The 24,880-nt window shown below is 41.0% G+C and overlaps 1 protein-coding gene across 1 annotated transcript in view; it reads left to right on the forward strand.

The window, feature by feature from the left end:
* The window catches only part of LOC311507068 (acid-sensing ion channel 2-like), a gene marked incomplete at its 5' end in the record, with an annotated part of 110,137 nt that overhangs the window by 79,459 nt on the left and 5,798 nt on the right, over window positions 1-24,880 (forward strand). Inside the window, 6 exons of the mRNA XM_084571272.1 lie at window positions 4,078-4,205; window positions 18,169-18,319; window positions 18,623-18,679; window positions 22,827-22,980; window positions 23,640-23,731; window positions 24,304-24,383. Of these exons, the coding sequence (XP_084427398.1) occupies window positions 4,078-4,205; window positions 18,169-18,319; window positions 18,623-18,679; window positions 22,827-22,980; window positions 23,640-23,731; window positions 24,304-24,383 (662 nt within the window). The remainder of the gene's footprint in view (window positions 1-4,077; window positions 4,206-18,168; window positions 18,320-18,622; window positions 18,680-22,826; window positions 22,981-23,639; window positions 23,732-24,303; window positions 24,384-24,880) is intronic.

Consider the following 24,880-nt stretch of genomic DNA (forward strand, 5'->3'; position numbering starts at 1 on the left):
ACTTCAGAGCACTGGTGGCATGAGGTCTGAGTAGCAGCAGCCCCATCCTTAATCAGACACCGTGCACACCGCCAGTGTGCACCGACTCCCTTTTATAGCCTGCCACTAACCTAACTGCAAGCCCTACCAATGAACAGGCAGACTCACCAGATCTTTAATAGAATGCCGTATTAAACACAAATGCATATATCACATTTACCATTACTTTAATAACCTCATTCAAACCCATACATACATAACATTCAGTCCTATGAATTGATATTCGCCATTTCAACATTTCCTATCCCTGTCTTCAGTTATACACTTAGTTTTAGCCTGAACACCTGAGAAAGAGACACAGCAAATGTAAGAAACACATCAATCCACAACATTTCACACTACACAAAGAGAATTCAATAATGTGTATTTCTTCACGGGATAGGTCTTCCTCAGTACCAGCTGAGAGGCATCTATCAAGAAACACACAACTCTAAAACCACAAAAAAATATGTTAAATCTCTGTTTGAAGTTTGAAGTTATTTCTTACATCCCATGTCAATAATTCATTCATTTATTCATTTTCTGTAACTGCTTGTCCTCTAGAGGGTAACCGGGGGGCTGAAGCCTATCCCTTGTGTCACTGGGCGAAAGGACAGGTTTCCAGTCTGTCACACTCCACATTCACACCTACGGCCAATTTAGAATCACCAATGAACCTAACCAGCATGTCTTTGGATGGTGGGAGGAAGCCGGAGTACCCAGAGAGAACCCACGCAGACACAGGGAGAACATGCAAACTCCACACAGAAAGGCCCCAGTCGGCCGATGCATTCGAACCCAGAACCTTCTTATGTCAATAATTTCCCAAAAGAAATATTAATGTGATGTATTTAATTATCTCAAAACATATTCTTAAACATAATTAATAATGAAGAGGACTTTCATTATACCCATGGACATATGAAGATGATATGACAAGAGGAAAAGCAGCTAAATGCACCTTGTGCTGAGATATTCAAAGGTCAAGAATAAACTGCACAAATCAAGTCTTGGTTATTTAGTTTAAACCTCACAACAGAAAGTGGGTAAACATAAATAACGGACTAAACAAAGACATGGTGGAAATTTTGCTCCACCTTGCTGTGAGCTGACTCTGTTTTCCTTTCAGCTCCAACACTCTCACATTAAACACACAGCACAGACCTCTTGTGAAGCCTGACATGTTCAGACCCATATGTGTCAATAATTGAAGAAATGTGAAATGGAGAGAGGAAGGGGAGAAGTGATGTTGCAGCTAATACATGTTTGTAGTTGTATGTGCCAGGCCCCTCAATAGAAGCCCTTTTGAAAACAGTTATGCACACATGAACCAAGGTTCCAATTTACCCCTTGATTCTCTCCCTCTCATGTTTACCTCCAGCATGATCACTCATAATGTTGGAAAATAGAGGTGAGAACCAAGCACAGACTGCAAGCACTAAGATCCCAGTTCTGATTGTAGCTCCTGATAGCACGTTAATTTAGTCCGCCTCTCTTATTTGTTGAGTCATTCTAAGTCAAATGTGGGTGAAAGCACTGATGAAATCCATAGTAATTGCAAATCTGTGGAGCTATCTTTGATTCTGCTGAAGCCATGGTCAGATGCAACAAACATAGTTGTCCATGAGGCTCTTGATCATCTTTTGATAAGGAGAGATGAAATGACTGGAGCACAAACAAACACATCCGTCCACATTTGCTACAGTCTCCAGAGTCTCCTTCAGATATTCAGTATGCAAATACAGGTTTTTACTCAAGGTGAGAAATCATTGTCTCATGTGCTGTGTCTTGCTTTGTGCCAATTGATGACTTAGTTCATGCAGTGTTCTCCATCATGTGTCTTCACAAGCCCAAGTTCCGTTTTATTTTTGAAAGCCTCTACGTCTGCATTTATGTCAAGCTGCTGTGAGAATGGTTAACATGGCGCTTCCACAACACATTTATTTAAAGATGGCTTTTTACTGTTGAGAATTGTTTGAATGTTGTTTTGATCAAAAGAAAAACAGCTTTTCAAATTCAGCCTGTAATTGGCTGAGAAAATATTTCCTCTTGATCTGCTGTCCCCGGTTGTTCTGACATTACCCAGTAGTCACTTCAAACGCTTGACTGGATCCAATATCTGTTCAGCCAATACATTACCATGTGAATGTTATGGCAAGTGCTTTGGATGACACATGTACTGCACACAACAACTACACAAATATTTCTGTAAGGGGGAAGGAGCTGCTGAAACAGTGGCCATATTGGAGCTAACTGCTGCTAACAAAAATGGAATTTACTAGAGAGCCACACAGCTTCAGTGGGCAGCACATTCCTTTATTACAAGAAACATGTTTTTGTTACTGCTAAGGCTTAGCCAAGCAGTTCTTAGTTTATATTGATTAGTTTTCATTTTAATGAAGGGATATGTTACACAGTGCAACAGAAAATCTCATATTTTCTTATTGTACTGTCTCTGGACACCATAGCTAATTATGTAAGGTCTAACACCGCAATGACTTCTATAAATACAGATCACTGAATATGATGGACTTCCAATTAACGTGCCATATTAACACTTTAATGATGATTCAAAACATTATGGAAACAGCTTTGAATAAATATAATTATTGTCTGAAATATCTATTCCTTTAGCCTCACCAAAAGTAACAGAATCTATGACTATGTAAATGTTGTTCAAGGTCCATAGCTGAACATGATTGGCTTCTAAGTTTTCAATAGTGTGCACACGACAAAACTAGGATTTAGAAAGTGAACATCTGTTTGAATTTGAACCAGCGTGTCAAAATGAAGTCCTGCTAAAAGAATTCTAAACAAACGCTCTATTACAAATGAGCAAACAAAGACACTCCTCTCATTCAAATTTGGTCTGGGGCTACTTTTCATGAATTGAGGTATAACTCCAAGAAACAGTGACTGAAAGCCTGACCAGCGTTCTGCAGTTTTCTCTAATGTGCGTGTAGCTTAATGCAAGCAAATCCCCGCAATGTGTGCACTGCTCAGGTCCCCACTTACTTCTAGCCATATGGTGTCTACTACACGGACAGATGTTGTGCTGCAGTCGCATGTTACGTGTAAATGATGTTAATCCAGTGAAAACTGGCATAAAGAACATAAAACTTGTCAGCTGCATATACAAAGATGGTCATCACAAAGGAGATGAAATTTTACAGGACAGAATGGACACAAAAATGATTGAGTCCGCTATCTGTCATACATACACACATCACATTCAGTGTTTTGTTCATACTCTTTTACACACAGACAAATCAACACAAAGGCTTACATACTGTCCTCATTTACAGTGATGTTCTCTCAAATGCACGGCTAAAAAAAACATCTTTTATTCCTGCATCTGCTCCTCATTTTGAATGTAGCCAAGCTGTCACCATATCAGTCACAGCCGAGGTTTGATAGATGACTCACAGTGGCGTGATGCTGTTGTGCATCTGTGTGAGCAATGTGGCGATTTGTAACGCTGGTCATGCTGAAAGACTAAAGTGTCTTGGTTGCAGAGCACCCAAAGGTGTCCCGCTGATCAGCTGGCAAGGGAAAGCCTTGATTGAATGTCCCCGGGCACATCACTGACTGCGAGGACATGGAGAGGGGACATTATCGATTTCTGCACAGACTGCTCTCTCTTTGGCCGCAAATGTTATGACTCTTGTTTGTGTGGTTGTGTGTGTGCATACAAGTTCTCTGAAGGATACAGCCCCTTTCATCTTTGGAGTCAGCTCCAAGCATTCTTTAATTCCTGGATATCCCAATAAATGGGTCGCCACGTCTCTGGAAGTGTGTGTAATAATAAAGGCAACCCTAAAAGCCTGTGGTTTTGAGTCTAAAGGCCCATAATTCATTGCTAAAAGGCTGTTTCAACCACAAAATGCAGGTTTTGACTCTCTGAAACAGCATATCCTGAGTGTCAGCAGCTTTCTTTATGCTCCTTCCGCATCTTAACTGAACTGGTAAAAAGACAAAGACATTCATTTTTATTGTATTTTTTTCTGTTTGCTTATTGGCCAAATCATAAAAGCATCTTTCCATCTGTTTTCCTTGCAGAGGATACAGCCTTTGAGGCAGGTGTGCGGGTGCAGATCCACAGCCAAGCAGAGCCACCATTCGTTCACGAGCTGGGTTTCGGCGTGGCCCCTGGTTTCCAGACTTTTGTAGCCACACAGGAGCAAAGGGTAAGTGGCCCTGACATTCACAGGTAACAGCTTCTTCTTTTTTTTTATCATTCTTCCTCTCTGTGCTATTTTTCAATCCACACATTTCACTCAGAGATTTAAAATAAAAACCTGCTATAACAATGGGATTTTGGGCATGTATGTGTGTGAGTGGATGGAGCTATATGTCTCTCAGTGATTTTTGACAGACAAAGGAAAACGCCTACTCTGACCTTTCAGGTCGAGAGGTCATTCGTTCCACCAACCCTATTCAGTCACATTAAGCTTTGTTCCGTCACATAACGCCAGTATTACAGGCTGCAAGAGACATATACAGCAGATGGTATTTGATGTAGACAGTCTTCCCTGCCACCATTCCTCTACTTCTCAAGGCAGCTTTTCTTTGTTTTCTCTTCCATGCTTTTGTTTGAGTTGAACAAGCTCCAGTGAAAGTATTTCTGCACAGCCAAGCGAAGTATCTTTCAAATGTGTCCTCTATGAGCTTTGTCAGTTCACTGAGGTTATTAGTTCCGACTTTCACACTTAGTGTTTGTGTCTTTATTTCTTTTTCTCCTTGCCTGGCTCTCAAGTGAGTAGACTGGATTGACCCTTCTCTGATCAGGCAGATTTCTGTCGAGATAAATTCATTGCCCTCTCTATTTTAAAATGACCTATGTCTATTCCTTTCCTAAAGCAACCAGTGGCTGTCAGACATGTGTTTACAGCACTATGAGTAATATTTTTCTTGCGTCTGGAAGGCAGCAGAAACAAGCTGTAAACACAGCAGTGGCTATTAAGTTTTCACTTGATATGGCATTTTCTTGAAGTATTTTCTTGGTCAAACCCGAATGCCTCCCGCTAAATATCTCTTTAGCTGTTATAAGTTCAGTAGCTACACTACCGGTCAAAAGTTTTAGAACACCCTAATTTTTCCAGTTATTTATTGCAATTCAAGTTGTGCAAGTCCAATGAATAGCTTGAAATGGTACAAAGGTAAGTACTGAACAGCCAGAGGTTAAAAAAAAAAGGTTTGGTCACCCAAAACTGAAAAATAATGTACATTTTAGAATTATACAAAAAAGGCCTCTTTCAGGGAACACCAAGTGGGTTAACAATTTAAAGCTGTTCTGCAGCAATGAAGGTTGAATCAGCCTTGAAAGCTGGTGCTACTAATTCCTAAAGATGTACCAACTTTTCTTGGTTACTTACAATCCCCTCTGTCTGCATAAAAGCAGTGTTGGAACACACTGTGGTACCAGACCCTCATGAGCATCAGGTGAACAGTATTGTACTGCAGAAAGTAGTGTGTTGCTACAAAAATGGCGAGAAAAAGGCAATTAACAATGGAAGAGAGACAGACCATCATAACATAAAAATGTAGGTCTTTTCTACAGGGAAATTGCAAAGAAAGTCAAGGCGTCAGTGAGTACAGTTTTCTTCACCATCAAAAGGCACTCAGAAACTGGGGGAAACTCTGACAGGAAGAGGTCTGGCAGACCCAAAGCCACAACTGAATCAGAGGACAAGTTTCTGAGAGTTAACAGCTTGCGTGATAGGCGGCTCATAGGACAACAGCTTCAAGCACAGCTTAGTGGATGTAGTAAGCAAGTCTCAGTTTCAACTGTGAAGAGAAGACTTCGAGCTGCAGGTTTGACAGGACGAGTTGCAGCAAGAAAGCCGTTGCTAAGATGTCAGAATAAGACAAAGAGGCTCGCCTGGATCATCATCACGCAGGATCTTTGTACGCCATTGAGTAGGCGAGAGGATGGTTCCACAGTGTGTGACATCAACTGTCAAACATGGAGGAGGAAGTGTGATGGTCTGGGGCTGTTTTGCTGGATCCAGGGTCGGTGACTTGTACAGAGTGAGAGGCACCCTGAACCAAAACGGCTACCACAGCATTCTGCAGCACCATGCAATACCCTCTAGTATGCGCCCAGTTAGTCAGAGGTTCATCCTACAGCAAGATAATGACCCAAAACACAAGTCCAAGCTATGCCAGAACTACCTCAGGAAAAAAGAACAAGATGGTAAGCTTGAAAACATGGAGTGGCCAGCACAGTCTCCAGACTTAAATCCCATCGAGCTGGTTTGGGATGAACTGGACAGAAGAGTGAAAGCCAAGCAACCTACAAGTGCCACACATTTATGGGAACTTCTGCAACTTTCTAAAGAATATTTGATTTCTATTGTAGAAAGAATGCTGTGAGAGTGTTCAGCTGTTATATCTGCCAAAGGTGGCTACTTTGATGAGTCAAAAGTTTAGAATACATTTTGGTCTATAAATTGATTCCATGATTTCTTTTTCAACTCAAATTACTTATTTGTTCTATGCTTTCATTTCAGAATGCGATGAGACACTAAACTGAATAATTTTCAGTAAAAAACTGGAAAAAGTGTGGTGTTCTAAAACGTTTGACCAGTAGTGTACTTGCTAACTTTGTCTTTTTGCCTTTTTGTGTTCTGTAAGTTGAGCGCAGTGAGAAGATATAGAACTGTGTGCCAGAAAACCAAAACAAACTAAAACTGGCTGTAGAGCTGTGGGGAGATGCAATTTCTTACACATCATTTAACCAGGAAATCCATCCCGCATAACTGATGAAGGGAATTCAAGAAACCTTGTTACTCCACTTTATTTCTTCTGGTCTTCTGGTTGAAGTCTCACTGTCAGCCATTTAAACATGTACCTGATTTTCTAGTGAACTTTTTACATGTATGCATTGTGCGGAACTAACATTGCAGACCATCCATCACAAGATAAAATTGCAGAATAGTTAGCTGGACATGTAACTATTGGTAAAATTCATATATTTTATTCTTGTCTATCATCACTAATATTACGGTTTGCAGATTAGTGATGTAAACACATGGAAACGCGTGTCCCATTGGTTTATCAAGTCCATTTATATCCCCTGAATGTGAGTGAATGACATAGTAGGTAAGTCAGTAAACGGTTTCAGTTGGAATTTAAGGAAGTTTTCTCCCAAAGAATTTGTTTGAGACTTTGCCTGTCCACTTCACAGATGAATGTGGTGCAGCGATATAGCAGTAGGCAGGGAGGAGAAGGGGAGATCTATCCAGAGAGGGTTAAATCTTTTGGGTAATGAGCCTCCAGGGTTTCTGCTTTGGCTCATCTGTCTGCCCAATTCTGTGACTGGCACGCTGAAGACAAGCCCTCCTGTGCCTGCTGAGAAAATACTGGCCCTCTCCATAAGCCTGCACAGTGGGAGACACAGCAAATTTAGCCCCAGCTGATGAATGCAGAGATGCACTTTGTATCAGAAGTCTGGGAAAAACCCTCCTACTGTGAGACATTCCCACCTGTTCTTGCTTCTTCTTCTGCAGAACGCCGGAGGGCACTTTCATATATGTCCAAAAACTATTTCAAACTAAATAAAAGGTGATTAATGGATCGTTATCTGCATGTGAGAATGACTTTGACAGAGTTTAAATAAGCTAATTTTTTGCTAAAAATATTACAGCTAGATCAAAGTAGCTTTAATCAATCGAGCTACAGGCACAGAGTACATAGCCTATAGTAGGGCTGAGCAAGTCTTCATACGCAGGCAGGCAATTTCAAATTTAAGCTCTCCTGACGCAGAAATTACCCTTCTGTGGGCTTTTAACCAGAGCTAAAAGGGCATGGTGTTCCCTTGGTTGAGAAAGTCATTCTTTCCAAGGATAAAATAGAAGTCTTTATTATACCATTATTCCTTTGCTGCCTCTTGATTCAAGCTCAGGGTCTCTGTGTTGCAGTTTAGCTCTGTGCTATTAAGAAAAAGAAAAATACCATGTTTGAGCTCACTGGTATGGGGATTTTTGACTAGTTTGTGTGGACTGACTCGTTGTTGAGGTCAAGCTTTTGCCAGAAGCCTAAAATTTCAGCTCACCAACCAGCACTAACAAAATGACCCCATTAGAAGCCACCCTGTTCTCAACTTTTTTAACAATGTCTCTTGCTCACCAAGTTGTAAAGCCTAATTAAAGCATTGCTCCGGTATAACAGGGAAATGGGACATGGATTAATAACACACTGAGTGGAGCACAGGCCTCAGCTCTTATTAGATAGACCATAATCAGGTCGGCAGGTCTCAACTCAGTGAAAAGTGATATTGAGCACCCTGGATTATGTGATTACAGAGAAATAATCAGATCTCAAATCAGCCACAGTTGACTCTAATTAGGTCAGAAGTGAAGATTAGCTGAGGTGTGAAGGTGCTTCTAAAGGTTAAAGATTGCTCAGGAGGCACCTTTCTTAGGTCTTAACAGAATTAATAGCATCTGGGTGTCAGCATTCATTGCTCTCGTTCGCTGCTGACATCACATAGGGCATGTTTAATTATCACAGGAGACATTATAGCTGAGCCCAGAAATGGCTAGAGGCATCCGGACAATGAAATGTGGAACGAATTAGATTGCTATTTGGACTGTGTTTTAATTTATTCTGCTATGTGTTGGTAAATGATTGTATCTCCAGACCCACTGCATTAAACCCCCTCAAAGCTGAGATGTGAGGTGGGGGGGCAAGGGGGGCCAGGGTTTCAAATTCTGTCAGTACTAACAAGAAGACTGTGGCCAAATTTCACCTGGCAGGAGTTGCATTCTGCCTCATCCAAGAAAAAATTGCTCTTTTGGCAGAGGAAGCTGCCTCACTCGGGATGCTCTGTGATGACAATGAATGGAACTAAGGAACAGAAGGTGGTAGGTGATGGATACAGTGCACGACTAGACCTCGCTGTCTGTGTTGTGGAGCAGATGGGCCTCCACACTGCTCAGCCTGGTCTCCCTCCTTTCTCATCTGTTGTCCCAGTCTTCAGAGCCGCAGGAGGAGGACATTTGGAGTTTTTGTGCTGCCATCACCGGGTGTTGGGGGGATTTTTCCGACAGACTCTGGCTATCTGTTGAATTGTTTTCCACACCGCCTGGTTTGCTGTGAGGCTCCCCTGCTTTTCTGTACTGGCTGGGTTTCAGGGAGTGGGAATGCGTTTTGGAGAGCTTCTGTCACTATCTGTCTAAATTTTTAGCCTACAATACTACTGTGTGCTGGATGACTGCTGCTGCTACTGCGAAGTTACTTTGAAATAAAATGAAAAAATAAACACATGCAATAAAACATCCTTTTTTTTCTTTGCCTTATTTGTAAAGAAAAATTAGCGAAAAATGGAAAAAAAAAAAACTTTCATATGATACTGAGGAGGCAGGGGTGCACAAATATCCTACAGCAAGCATGTGTATGCTTGGATATATGCATCTCCCAGTACTAAACTTTTTATGGTCAGTGTTCAATGTATGTTACTGCTACTGGATGCTTGAATTTCCCTCGGGATTAATAAAGTATCTATCTATCTATCTATCTATCTATCTATCTATCTATCTATCTAAAGGAGATCCTTTGTTCTGCCAATCTTCAGTTCTGCAGATATCTGTGCACTTCAGCCATAGCATCAGCAGTGACATTGTGAGTTCTTCTGGACTCTCTGAACATGGCGTCTGAATGACACCACAGTCTCTTTCCTAAGAAGCAAAAACAGATGATATAAATGAGGTCATAACTCCAAAATTGACTTTAAACCAAAGCAGCAAATACAGGTCTTTCAGCTACAGCATCCAGTGATGTTGAAGCTGCAGCAGGAGATGAATGTGACTCTCTAGACCGTATTACAATGGCACATTCAAAAGTATGTCGTTTTATTGCTTCATCTGCCTTGGAAGTGATTTACATCTTGGGTCTTGCAGTGTTGCCAGCGACATAATGCTCATGCTTTGGACTTTGTGGAGCTTTTACTTGAGGAGCCTGATGGGGTACTCTCCCAGTTCCCTAGCTACTGGGACCATTGCCTTTGCTGCCTCTTCCTGGAGCATGTTTTTAAACATTTTCTTTGGAGCCAGGTACATTTTTTCTTCTGACAGCTCCATATTGGCCTTGTGAAGAGGAAACAGTATAGACAGACACCCACAAGCATTATTGGACTCATCAGAGGTCACCGCAGTAATGCCAGTTTGTAATCCCACCAAAGCTGCCCCCACAGGCTCCATGAGTTCTACTTATCCCTCCAGGAATTAAAAGGTGCTGTTCCACCTTGTTTCAACCTCCTGAATAAATTTTTTTAATTATCCCATCTGATCTTAATGTTAACAACTTTGGCAGTTGTGCTGCTTCTAAAATAACCCCCCAGCTTTCTTGCCTTTGTACAAATGATGGACTCCAGTGGGGTTAGTTCAAGAGCCTTTTTAACAACTAGATTCAGGGTGTGAGCGATGCAAACCGCATGGTGCAGCTTCAGCTCCTTGCCACAGCAAATCATATTAGATGCGCCATCAGTAACCAGACATGGGACTTTTGATTTTATTCCCCATTCTTCCATGAGGGAGGATTTCACACTGGACACATTTTCAGCTGTGTGTGCCAGCAGGAATTTCACTACACTAAGTAGTTTAGACTTCAGACATGTGCTGTCATATATAAAATGGCAGGTTACAGCCAAGCAGGCATCCATATAAAGAGATGTCCACATGTCTGTCAAACTCAGTGCAGGAACTTTCTGGACCTCAGCTTTTGCCTTCTCTTTCTCTTGTTGGTATTTGGCCTTAACCATGGCCTTTACTGCCTAAAGGGAAGGAAGAATATAATCATTATTTATTTCAGTAACGCTCTCATACTCTATCCATGTCACCATACATACCTTCCTAGTTGGGAGAACATAGGTTGGATCCAGTTTTGCTTTGAAGGCCTTGAGGCTTTTATCCTCAACTGTGCTGAATGGTGTGTCTTTAACAATCAGGGAGACCAAAGCCTGATCCAAATGTTATTGTGAACAATGAAATTCACTGTAGCATCCAATCCAATTTACAAATACCATGTAAGGTGCAGAGAATAATGCAGTATATAAATGTGTATGTACAGTATATACACATTGTATATACAAGTGCATAATAATGTTAACAGTGCAAAAATGAAAATAGGTTATGGTTTAATTACAGTATTATTATATGAACATGTGCAATAGTAGTTTTTGTTTGTTTTTATTTTGTGATACGTATGTGATAGAGACAGTATCAGTATTTTCACTGTGATTATTATCATGGTTGATTAACAAATATGAAAAAATGGAAAAGCATACCCACCTTGGCTAGGTCCAACTCTGTTCACCTCATTATTTTCATGACAAGCACAATCATGCCTCAGCGTAGAGGAGGTGTTGTTGTTGTACCCCAGTTGCTTGGCACACAACAAACACTTCACATGGGTCACGTGATGACGCCGAGTAAGATGGCTGCTTAGGCTGAGAGCTGCGGCACCACCCTTTGACATTTTGTGTGAATATATCGGCTTTTGCATTTTTTTCCCACATTTTTCTCTCACAAATTGCCGATTGTAACTTTTTCTCACCACCGATATGCCGAATAACCGGAAAAATGATGCAAGTGCATCTCAACAACAACAGAGCACCAGGGCTAACGCTAGCCTTAGAGCTAACCCGGCCTCTCCTGTTGCGCCTGCCCGGCAGCCCGTGGATGAGTCAACTTCCATTGCTAAAATACATGAGCTTCTTCAGGAACTATCAGAGTCTCAAACGAAAATCCTCAACGACCAAACCAAACACTTTGCAGACATCCGCAAAGACGTGTCAGAAACGAGAAGAGCTGTCGAGGCGGTCGAAGCTAAATTAGCTGACGTGCTAACCAGGATGACTAGCGCCGAGGCTCGTTTGGACATGCTAGAAGAAGCAGAGAGGCAGCGGTGCGACTCGCCCCCGGCCGCGGCTTCTGAAGTTGAAAGGCTGAACGCCAAGCTAACTGAGTATGAGGACCGGGAAAGGCGAGTTAATCTACGCATTTATGGATTCCCAGAACGGGTTGAAGATAAAGATGCTATATCGTTTTTGAGAGATACCCTCCCTGAAATCCTCCGAGATGACTTCCAAGGGGGTCTGGATTTGGAGCGTGCCCATCGATCGTTATTGCCAGCTAAGCCCGGAGCCCCCCCAAGGCCTTTCATCGTGCGCTTCCTGAGGTTTCAACAGAAGGAGCGGGTGAGACAACTGGCGAGAGAAATCGGAGACGTCCGTTGGCAGAATCACAAAATAAGCTTCTATCAAGATTTCTCCAAGGCCACGCAGGAGCGACGACACTCCTTTCTGGAGTGTAAACGTCTGCTTCACTCAGCTAAAATCCCGTTTGGCATCGGGTATCCAGCTGTGCTTTCATTCACAACAGCAAGCGGGGTAAAGCATCGTTTTGATGACCCCAAGAAGGCTCTGAGATGCATCAAAAACCTGTAAGTGACACTGACTTCAAATGACCCCCCCCCATCCCCCGTCAGGGTGACCTGGGTAAGACAACGTGATTTATGTTTATCTTCATATCTTCAGCCCCCTCTCTGATGGACATTTAGATGAACATTTTTCGTTTCATTATATTGAAGATGGGAATGTTTTGTTTTGCTCCTTCATCCCAGCGTCATCACTATTGTTTTTATTGGCATAATCTATAGGCCATATGTGTACATCAGTAGGTGTGCATTCATACTGTATCTGTGCCTAGGCTACAAGTGATGTGGATCCACGGGGTGTGTATGTGGGATGGGGAGCTTGTCCAAAGATGTCACAGACTGCTAAAGGTGCCACATAATGTTTACAAACCAGATGTGTTATTGCTAGAAGAGGGGGGGAAAAAAAAAAAAAAAAAAAAAAAAAAAAAAAAAGTTCACACTGCTGCTATTTTTTGATATTTGATAATTGGTGGTGTTGCTGCCTTACTTGAGTGGCCAGAAACTCATAGTTCTCTGAGTTAGTTGTCCGGTTGTGGACTTGTCAGGAAGGTTTGAAAGTACTTTTCTTCTTCACCTTCCTTTGCTCTTTTTGGTGTTTTTGATGTTTTTTGTCCTTTCTTGTTTTGGGGTGTTTTTTTTTTTTTTTTTTTTTTGGATCCAGACTTCTCTCTTACTACTATGGAGGCAACTTCATCTATTTTTTATTTTTTACAACTTCTTTTAGCGTATGACTGCTCTTAATCTCATTTCAGTCAATGCCAGGGGTCTTAACATTCCACATAAAAGAACTACTGTACTAGATTTTCTCCGCAAGAAAAATATAGATTTTGCTATGATTCAGGAATCACATCTTTTATCCAAAGATGCGGGTCGCTTAGCTAATAAGTTTTATCACCCCATTGCAACTTCTTCTGCATCTACTAAATGTAGAGGAGTAATGGTACTGTGTAAACGAAAACTGAAATTTGATATGATTGACTCTTGGGCAGACGATGCGGGTCGGATGGCCATTGCCAAAATCCGTATGGATGGGAAAAACATTGCACTTATTTCTGCTTATGCCCCTAACGCATTTGATGCCGCTTTTTATGGATTATTAACTAAAGCTTTGCTTGATCTCACAGGATTTCATTTAGTTCTAGGGGCAGATTTCAATGCGGTTTGGGACAGCAGTATGGACAAAACGGGCGGCATTGAGACCAGAGACCAACGTCTTGCATCCGAGGCGCTACGCCAGTGGGCAGCTGATACAGGCATGGTTGATATTTGGCGTATGTTAAACCCTTCTCTAAAAGACTTCTCATTTTACTCAGGGAGACATAAATCCTTTTCGAGGTTAGATTTTATCTTCGCCTCCCAAGATTTATTTCAAAATATTCAAAATGCGCATTATATTCCAGTTACCTGGTCTGACCACAAACCAATACATTGTTCGGTTACTGTTCGTCCATCTTCTACTAAAGCCCCTAGGTGGCGCTTTAACTCATCCTTACTTCGAGATGAAACATTTAAAACTCAGTTTGAAAGCAATTTTAGCGAATTTCTGGAGTTTAATGTCGGCTCTGTTTCTGATCCTAGAATACTTTGGGAGGCAGTGAAGGGCTTTATAAGAAGCAACACCACCTTATATGCCTCAACACGAAATAAGGAGCGCTCGGCCAAATTGGAGGCTTTAGAATTAAAATATGCAACTCTTGATGCCACCTTGCAACATAATTTTAATGATCATGCAGCCCTACAGAAAGAAATGATTAAAAAAGAGATTAACTCTCTTCTGAAACGCCGTTCAGAATTCCTCATGCACAAAACGAGGCAAACTTACTATTTTAACTCCTCTAAACCCAGTCATCTCCTAGCAATGAAGCTTCGAAAGGATGAGCACTTTGCTGATATTTTTTGCATTAAAGATAAAGATGGCATCATACAATCTGACCCAAAAAAAGTAAATGCTTCTCTTGCCTCCTTTTATCAGGAGCTGTATAGTTCGGAAAATCATTTTGATAAACATGCCTGCAATAATTTCTTAAATGACATTAAATTATCTCGCCTTAGCGAAGATGACTCTGTAAAACTAGATGCCTCTGTTACTTTACAGGAGTGTGAAGCAGCCGTCAGAGACATGCGTAAAGGTAGATCACCAGGGCCGGACGGAATCCCACCCGAATTTTATCTTACTTTCTGGCCTTTGATTGGTCCACTGCTAGTGGACATGATCCAATATTCAATAGAAGTGGGTTCATTTTCGAGAGATGTTAATTCGGCTTTAATCTCACTCCTTCTTAAAAAGGGAAAGGATCCGGTCGAGTGCTCCAGTTACAGGCCCCTTTCACTTTTAAATGCAGATTTAAAGGTTTTTGCCAAATTACTGGCCCGGCGGCTTCAAGGCCATATGACAGAGTTGGTTCACAGTGACCAAACAGGGTTTATAAAGTCTAGATTGGCAACGGATAACGTTAGACGACTATTGCATGCTATAGATGGTGCTCAAACCTTGAGTTCCCCTGCTGCTGTTCTTTCACTAGATGCGATGAAGGCCTTCGACCGCCTCGAGTGGCCCTTTCTATGGTCAGTGCTTGAGTTTATGGGATTTGGCATGCCGTTCATTAATATGATTAAGGTGCTGTATAAAAACCCAACAGCCGTGGTGCTTTCAGGCAAAACTAGCTCTCCTCCCTTTGCTATATCGAGGGGATCGAGGCAGGGCTGTCCTCTCAGCCCTCTGTTATTCGCCCTTTCTCTTGAACCACTGGCACAGGCCATCCGTATATCTCCCACAATTTCTCCAATTACCATTAGAGGAACACACCATCACATTTCGCTTTATGCTGATGATGTTTTATTGTATTTAAACAACCCAGTGCAATGTATCCCACATGTTTTGTCAACCTTTGAAGATTATGGCAAGCTTTCCGGTTTTAAAATAAATTGGCAGAAATCAGCCCTGCTCCCTTTGAATCAGGCCATGTGTAATGTTTCTATCCCTGCATCCATTCCAGTTTCTAAAAACTTTATTTATCTGGGGATTGATATCTACTCTTCTGTACAGACAATAGCTAAAAACAATTTTGGTAATACACTTAATAAAATCATTGCAGATCTGGACAGGTGGTCTAACCTGCCAAATTCACTCCGTGGCAGGGTAGCTATAATTAAAATGAATATTCTGCCCAGAGTCAATTTTGTGAGCTCAATGCTCCCCCTTCCTCCGCCCCCTCAATATTGGTGTAAATTACAATCAGCTATAACAAAATTTATTTGGCGTGGTAGACGACCCCGCATTAATCTCACCACAATGCAGCGAGAAAGACAAGCCGGCGGTTTGTCTCTCCCAAACTTTAAAATTTATAAGTGGGCCTTTACACTTCGACCTTTATTAACTTGGTTTCAACCTAATGCTCAGGTATCATGGCGTGCCCTAGAGGAGCAGATACTAGCCCCATATTCGTTTGCTAGCTTTTTGCATTCTAACATTTCAGTCCACCAATGTCGTTTAAGATTTGGTTCCATAATTTCATATTTATTATTTGTATGGAGGAGGGTGGAGAAGTTAGTTGGTTGTTCTTCTGGATGGGGCCCACATACTCCAATATTTAACAATGATAGATTGTTGATCGGAGGTCAACACATTCGTTTTCCTGACTGGGAAAGAAAAAACATTTGTACACTTAACGATATCTTTGGGGAAAAGGGGTTACTTACCTTTCAGGACATTTGTATTAAATATGGTATAACGTGTACCTCCTTTTTCTTTTATTTGCAACTGAGATCTACCTTAAAAAACAATGGTATTTCATTACAGAGCCCTCTTGTAACACACCCAATCCGCAAATTGTTCGACTCTGCTAGAAATACAAGTGGTTTTGTTTCAAGACTTTATTGGTTCGTGTTGCGACACTCTTACAGACCTCTGGCATTAGATAAAACATGGAGGAAAGATATCCCAAATTTGAAAGCTACATTTAATTGGGATAGAGTATGGGTTGATGTAAGTTTAGCATCCAGAAATCCTGACCATCAACAAATACACTATAATTATATACATAGAATATACTTTACTCCTAGGAAGCTTCATTTGATGAAAGTTATAAATGATCCTACATGTACGTTATGTTCTTCCAAAGTGATCGGCAGTTATTTTCACATGTTCTGGGAGTGCACACCAGTGGCGGAATTTTGGAAAATGGTTGCCTTGAATCTGTCCCAGTTGTTCAAGATCAGGCTGCCTTGTTTGCCTGCCACACTAATTTTAAATGACTTGTCAGGGCTGGGTCTGACACTGGACGGGAGGAGAGCTTTGCTGGCGGGAATCACAGCTGCAAAAAAACTAATTGCCACACGCTGGAAACCTCCTCACTCACTTTCCTTCCGAGCATGGATTTTAACGTACCTGGACATTGTCTATTTAGAGTTGTCGACAGCTCGAGTACACGGAGCCAAAGAATCCGCAATAGAGGCTTGGAACTCGCTCCTAACTGTCCTCCGTGCGCTTTAACTGTAGTGTGTGATTAAGGCTATTGGAATCTGGATCCAGGGGGTGGGTGGATTGTGTTTGGGGTAATCATTTTATTTATGTATTTTGTTATTTTTTCTTTGACCTTATTACATGCACATGTAATTTATTATTATTTTATTTTATTTTATTTTTATTATTATTTTAGTTTTATTGTTCACTTTCATGTATCTATACAGTACGTTTATAAGTATGGGTATATATGAATACGTGGCTTATGATTTATTGTTGTATTATTGACTTGTACCTGTAAGTTTTTTCAGTATAAAAAAGAAAATAAAAAGTTGATCACAAAAAAAACAAACACTTCACATTCAAATGAAAAAAAATGACTTGTGAATATTATAGTAGTAACAAATTTCATTATTTATAGGTGTATTTTGTATAATACCTTGATGGGAGAGATCAGCTCAAAGTGTTGCCATACAGGGGAAACCCTTCTCCTTTTAGTAGGCTCCATGAAAATAAGCTCCTCTGTGTCAGTGACAAATTGGTGAAACTCCAACACAAATACTTACGTAAAAATTTTGCAGGCATCCATTGCGCTTTACATCTGTTCATATATCACACCAACACTCAAACTACTTCCTGAACCAGCGAGGCCTCAGACATCATTAGGGATGTCATTAGCCCTTAAGGCCTCAATACTGCTTTATGAAATACATCCTGGATTTCTCTACACAAGGCACAGTACGTCCCATCACTACCATTTGTTACGATAAATCATCTCAGCCTTCTGTTCCGACCAAGAGTTCTGCCTTTTCCGTCCTGTTCCTGTTTGCCTCAGTTTTGTTTTCCTACCGTTGGCTCTCTGATTAAACTTTTGAACGCCACATCCATCCTGTGCATCTTTGTCCTGCAATTGGGTTCATACAACACCACTTCGCAAGCCGTTTTTTGTTGAGTTACATTCATCACCATCTGACCTGTTGCAAATTAAATGTTTTCTGCCAGCTGTTTTTTTTAATTTTGTAACTAGTTCACTAATCCATGATTGTCTGCATTGTATTTTGGTCCAGGTCATGTTTACTGATTTATTATATGGAGGTATTGTTCTCTGCAGCTGGGAAGTACAAACTAAATGCTTCTTATGTGGTATTAACATTTTAAATTGTGTTGTACACTCTGGCGTGTCTGTGTTTGATCTACACAGTTGCTTCCTCCAGGCCTGACTAACCCCTAACTCCCTTTCTCACCTGTAGCTGACCTACCTGCCTCCCCCGTGGGGAGAATGCGAGTCCAAAGCTCTGGAGTCGGGCTTTTTCCAGGTTTACAGTGTAACTGCCTGCAGGATCGACTGTGAAACGCGGTACATCGTGGAGAACTGCAACTGCAGGATGGTGCACATGCCTGGTAGGGACCACTACTGTTCTGAGCAAAACCATCTTGTGCATGAATTAATAAACAGGAGTTTTTGCAAGGTTGCAGTATTTTATGTGAGATTCAACAGCATTCAGATGTCCCATATTGATATGACTAGTCAATACTGGATTAGATGTTGGCATTTAAGAAAACCCTGGGATTATGCACCTGCCAGAGTGTTTTATTCAACTTCCTGTTTATCCTTTGTTTGTATAGTCTTCAAAGAATTTAATGTCTAAATGCTGCCACTGAATCAACTCCTCCTCTTATTTGTGTAATTTAACCTATTCCCAGGTGATGCTTCATACTGCACACCTGAGCAGTACAAAGACTGTGCTGAGCCTGCCCTTGGTAAGTCTGCAGAGACACACACAAACATGAGTCAAGATGACATGCACACACTGTGTGCTGGTTTACATATGATTATTGCCTCTGCAAAGGATGAGGATTATTTTTTCCTCTTGTCACAGAGCTTTAATGCTTAACCTGCTTTAAATATGAGCAACACTTGAATTTGAAGTCAGAGACGGCTCAGTTTAAGCACATCCATTGCATATCATCACAAATGCCATGGCACTGTGCTATGAAACACATTCTAAACGGCGATAGTCACCATCATACTGTACATCCTCTCTGTCTGTCACTCGGCTTCATTTAAAACACAGCATGTAGGCTCTGCTGGCACCTAAGTGGTGCTGCAGAAGTTTCACTTTATGTTCGAAAGTGTTCTGCCTCACAACCGAACTTTATCAAGAGGAGTCATCTTAATAGTTTCCTGTGTGTGCGTAAGGCTCATCAGGTCTGTAACCAGCATCAGAGCATACGGGGACTGCAGTGTTAGAGTTCAATTTAATGCATGGATAGTCAGAAAGATAGTGTGTCATATCCCAGTGTTGGGGCAAATTACACAGGCTTGTTAAAGACTTTGGCAGCTTTCATTCAGACTCAAGATTTTATATTAACTTGCCTGTGTTATTAAATATAGACTCATCCAGCTGTTTGATGATATTCATCAGACTTCCTTTGTTTTAACTTTTTATGAAACTGCTCCTTAATGTAAAAGCTAGAGGCTTTGCATTTGGCCAAAGGCAGGCTATATCTGTGGGAGCAGCTTGTGTTTCTCCAAGTTCCTGGTTCAGTGGAGATGGATTAGAGTGAAAACAACATTAAGGAAGTTAAAGAAACATCAGTAAGCTTCTCATTCACAATAACATTCTCCTGTGATCCTCACTATACGAATGTATTTAAGCACAGTGATTGTACAGTGATGGGAGACATGGTTAATTAATAGTATACGAGAGCAATAACTTGTGTTGCAGTCGTTATATCAACAAATTAAATCTGATGCTCTGCTATAAATGACAACTCCTGTAAGGATTTGTGGCAACTAGAAATATAGCTTAAGTTGTGCTTGGGTGTTTTCAACGTCTAAATGGCAGATGGAAAATTTCTTTATATGTGTGAGTTGGTGTATGGAACTCATGCTGAAATGCAGACGGAGGAAAGCAGGTGCAGTAAATCGACTTCTATAGATATAAATTCTGACAAAAACGAAGGCTTTCAGACAGGAAGGTCCACAGCTTGAATAACACCAAGGTCAACAACATTTATGGTAAAGTGCAGGGTAAAGAACATCTTTCAGTGAGTTCTGAGGAAACTAGAGGAAATCAGAAGTGACTGAGTGAATGCTGACAATCAAATGAGCTGGGAACTGTGGAAAAAAACGTTGGGTGAATGGAGGATGGCAGAAGAAGTGCATGAATTGGGGAAGTGGGAATTGAGCAGGAATGAAACACAACAAGGGCTAGACATTTGTGTACCTCTACACAAGATACATTTATTTTTTGGCATAGTATTTAAAAACATACCAGCTTAAGCCATAGTAATTCTAATTTAATGTGCATTGTGATGACTTAAAACCCAAAGTGAGTGAAACCATGCCTTTTGACCTTTATTAAGCTCAACACTTACGGTGGGAGTTAGTGCATCATCAGTAAAACCTTCTCTCCTCCCACACCATTGTGTCTGTTCAGCCCTCATCTCTCCCATCTCAATGTAAATTATTTCTGGAAACCCACAAAAAAAATGTAGCCAAGGGCAAGAAAACACTGAGGCAGTGAGCATCAATGCTGCTGACTCCCACACCATAAGAGCCAGTGTGAACCAGTGTAACTCACCAATATGTCGTTTACTTGCACTCGAAAACACACGCTGCGCTTGTTTGATGCAGGAGTGTAGATGGTGCATACAGCTCTTTTCCCATCTCACCTGTAATTGGCTTCATTTTTGGAACAGCAAAGCTTCCACAATTCCAGCACGCGCACTCGCACTCAGCTTGGATCACTGAATGCAAATGAATTCTGGTTTAAACTCCAAGTGCCAATTTGCTATACCCAGCAGAGAAGATTTCACACAGCAAGTTTGATTGGGTTTTCTATCTCTGTAACTGTGTCACTCAAGTTTTGGAGACGGCACCGAAAATATATATATTTTTTAATAGGAGACAGCTACATCCTTGCTTATCGGGGTATTTGCTCTTGAGGAAACACAGATGGCTTATACATCCAGACAGAAACACAATTATTTCCAATTCCTGTTATAGCTGCAGCACAACCTGCCAAAACCGACAGGGAAACATCGTTATATCTGTAGTCTTGTGTTACACTATTTTATTAGTTTGTATTAACAGCTAGCTCATGCATTAACATTTGGAAAAGTATGAACCATATCAGGAATAAATGTCTTATGGAAATTTGGTCTTTTAGATTTAAATGCGCATGATGGAAAATGAGTGAAGGAGGTGGACAAAGGTGAGAGGCTTAGACAAAGAAATCAATCATTTGAATGCAGCAGGCCTTGCTCCCTTGTATCCACCAGCATCTCATTTAAATAAAAATAAGAAACCACTGAGAAGCCATATTGAATTTCCCCTTGCTGTTACGTGACTGTGTGGGCCAGTCAGCTATTAGTGCACTGTGCGTGGGGGATATCTGCCTCGTGCTCCGTGATCTGGAGTTGTGCCACAGGGCTGTCTCAGTGAGAGTGAGCCTGGTAACATTAACTTGTCCTTTCTTCTCCCTCCTGTGAATAAGCGCTGAATGTATGGTTAAATTTTAACTTTTAAAGACAAGCTTCCCGGGGTGAGAAAGGGGTGTGTAATGAGATCTGTTCAAATGACTTCAGAAATTCAGACTTAAGGAAAGTGAATTGTGCACAGCCTTAGTGCTGAAGATGCTTTTGGTGGAGCTATATTTGAAAAGCTTGTGTCTCTTAACATTAACATCACTGCAGCGAGAGAGTTGGTGTTATGTAGGAGGCTGTGGGCTTCACACGAAATCATCCAGGGAATTCAAGGTTGTTTTTTTTTCCTCTGAGTTGGACTGCCAAAGCAGAGCTTTGAATAGAGCTTGGCATTTCTGCATCAGGACTTTGTCTGCCAGGCTAAATACTGTTTCACATTTGCAGCTTGAGGGCATGTTTGTGTTTGGCACTTTACATTCTTTCCTCTTTGACAATGACATTGACTTAGACTGTCATTAGATCTTCTGTGGAGTAAACATCCACACAACAATAATGGGTCTGTGTACTTGCTGTTTTCTAGGCCTCTGTTTGTAAGTACAGTATGTGTGAGAGCTGCCTTTGATTACAGTAAGAAAACAAATGCTACAAGCATTTCTCTGTGTCCTTCAAGAACACTGATGGCCTGAATGTACAGCTGGCACTCACATACTACAAAGATGTGACGAATTCAAAGACTTTACTGTAAATATGGTGGATTCAGTTAACGTGTTATCTCTAATAAATAACTTTTTATTTTTATTTCACTGTAGCTTTTTAGAGAGAAAACAATACAAATTAAATGATCATTTTGTCTAACATCATAAAATAAGAAAAAAGCCCAGTGTACTCAGCCTCTTCATGTTCTGTTCTGTCTAATCAAAAAAACAAAATCCAAAGATACACAATTTCCAGTGCTATAACAATATTGTCACTTTTACTAAACAACAAAAAAGACATTATCAAAATTGTCTGTCACTGAGCTATATGACTACGCTAAAATATTTCAAAGCTCATATTGACTTTCTGTCGTCCTCTAATATTTTCTCATTCTCATTAGTTTTGACTATATCAAATTTAGTCTTGAAGCAGCTCAGCCTGGGAAGAAGTTCTTCAAATAAAAGGATGACTTACTTTTGCCAGTTGAATATGAACTGAGGCAGAGGCCTTAGTCAGTCATTGTCGGCAGAACCATATAAAGTGCCTCACAAATAAGTTGTGAAGCTAATAATATATGAAAATGAGGTAGAGCTTGTTTGCTTCGTTTACTGTCTGTAAACTCAATATCTCGCTGTGTCTGGAACAATGTATGGCAAACACTCACTTTGCATCTGCAATTTTTCCCGTGTCCTTCATCTTCATCCCATCCTCCCGCATCTCGTTCCGTTTTTCCCTCCCAATTTTACGCGACTCCCCTCTCCATCACTACATCTGTGTGAAGCTAAACTGTCTGCTGTGGAGAGCAGCAGCTGCATGTGCAGGACGCCATGCAACATGACCCGCTACAACAAAGAGCTGTCCATGGTCAAAATCCCAAGCAAGACCTCGGCACGCTATCTGCAGAAGAAGTTCAACAAGTCAGAGAAGTACATCACGTGAGTAGACAGTTCATCTATTTTTTTTTTCTTTTCTCAAGGCTCCACACTCGCAGGTATAAAGTTATGTGTAGATTATCTTCCTAAATTTTGTCATGTGTTCCTCCCATTGAATGTCAAAGAAGTACAACTAATTGTATGGAAATACCAGAAAATATTCTGCTTCTGCAATCCCTTATTGGATCACTGGTCTGCAAACATTTCATGAATCAGATGTAGATCCAATTTTGCAAAGGGAAATGAAGAGAACCTACCTGAATAAAGACAAATGTGTTATCTAATAATGTTTTTAGCATAAAGAGATTAGATATCAGGGTACCTGAAGAGCTGAGCGTCCAGAGGAGACACACGTAGAAAAAGAAAAACTGAAGATTGGTGTAGCTATATCTCAGAGCCTTCTCCCTGCCAGACATCAGCACAAAACTCTGAGCGTCTTTACAGCCCACATGGTTGCCTATAGTCCTATAATAAAGGTCTCAAATAGATGGAAGTTTTGACAGGCTGTGAAAAGCTGAGCCAGGGCAACAAGCATGTTTTTCCTTCCACACAGTGATCGTGTTTGCCAACTCTGTAGGAAATGAATGGACTGTTGCTGATTGTGTTGCTTGCCAAGTGTTTTCCTGAATTAGGCTTCATTACTACAAATTTGCATTTTGCAGGGACAACATCTTGGTACTGGATGTATTCTTCGAAGCTTTGAACTACGAGACCATCGAGCAGAAGAAAGCCTATGAGGTGGCAGGCTTGCTGGGTGGGTTTGCTCACTGGTGCTTTTGATTTCCCAAACCTTGATTCAGCTTATGTTTTTCAGAGCTATGCCACTGATGACTCACTGGAAATGGGACACCTCGATAAGATAAAAAGAAAAAAGAATACATTGCGGATGCAGAGGGCCCCAGTAAGAAGGATTTAACTTGACACAGTGCATTGTTGTCAAGCAAGGCACGGCACTGACCAATCAAATCTCTGCACAGTTTCCTGGCAGAGCATTTTGAAGATGCATTTCAGCTTTTTACAAGGTGTAAAAAAAAAAATGTAACTGTCAGTGTGTTCCTGCAGTGCACTGTTTTTGTTATCTGATAAACCTTCAGACCCATGGATGTATCACTGCAGCTGGACTTTTATCATTTCACTGGTTCCTGAAGCAACAGCCCATACAATCTGTAACACCAGGTTGTTTTGAGTCTGAGAAAATGTCTCCTTTCTGCCGGTGCCAGTCATCTGGGTGCTTGTGTTGCAAGTAGATCAAAGTCAAGTCCTTTCTTTGGTGAAAAAGAAATATTTTCCTCCTCTTGGTGATACTGTAGCTGTATTCCTCTGCAGGTGATATCGGAGGTCAGATGGGTTTGTTCATCGGAGCCAGCATCCTCACCATATTGGAGCTGTTTGACTATGCTTATGAGGTCAGTTTCCACTTTACTCTCATCATACCTATTGAAACATGTGATTACTCCCACACATTACTCCTCCACAGGCTGTCAGTGTTAGTTGTGCAAGAAACTTAAATGACACTTGTGGTTTCTGCTAAGTGTTTAACATTGACCATGCCGGCTAACAACAGAAACAGTGTCACTGATACAAAGAGTGGATAAAGCTCTTGATTCCCTTCAGAGTTGTCTATAGTGAAGGACAGCATGATGGTACTTTGCCATTACTTTTGCTCTGCTGTGTGCACCTTTTTAGAGCTCCTCATGCTGCTATCAGCTGAATAGGGTTCTGACAAGCGCATAATAATGTTCATCTACCCAAGGGTTTTTGGAAATACACAGAAAGTCTTTTTCAAGGGATTTTTTTTCTTTTAATGAACATAATGGAGTAAAGGGGATAAGAAAGCCCTGTCATGCTGACATATGCAGTTCTAAAGCAACCCTTAACAGCTCTCATGCTGAAATGATAGTGA

The sequence above is a fragment of the Chelon labrosus genome (assembly GCF_963514085.1).
Source record: "Chelon labrosus genome assembly, chromosome: 21".
NCBI lineage: Eukaryota > Metazoa > Chordata > Actinopteri > Mugiliformes > Mugilidae > Chelon > Chelon labrosus.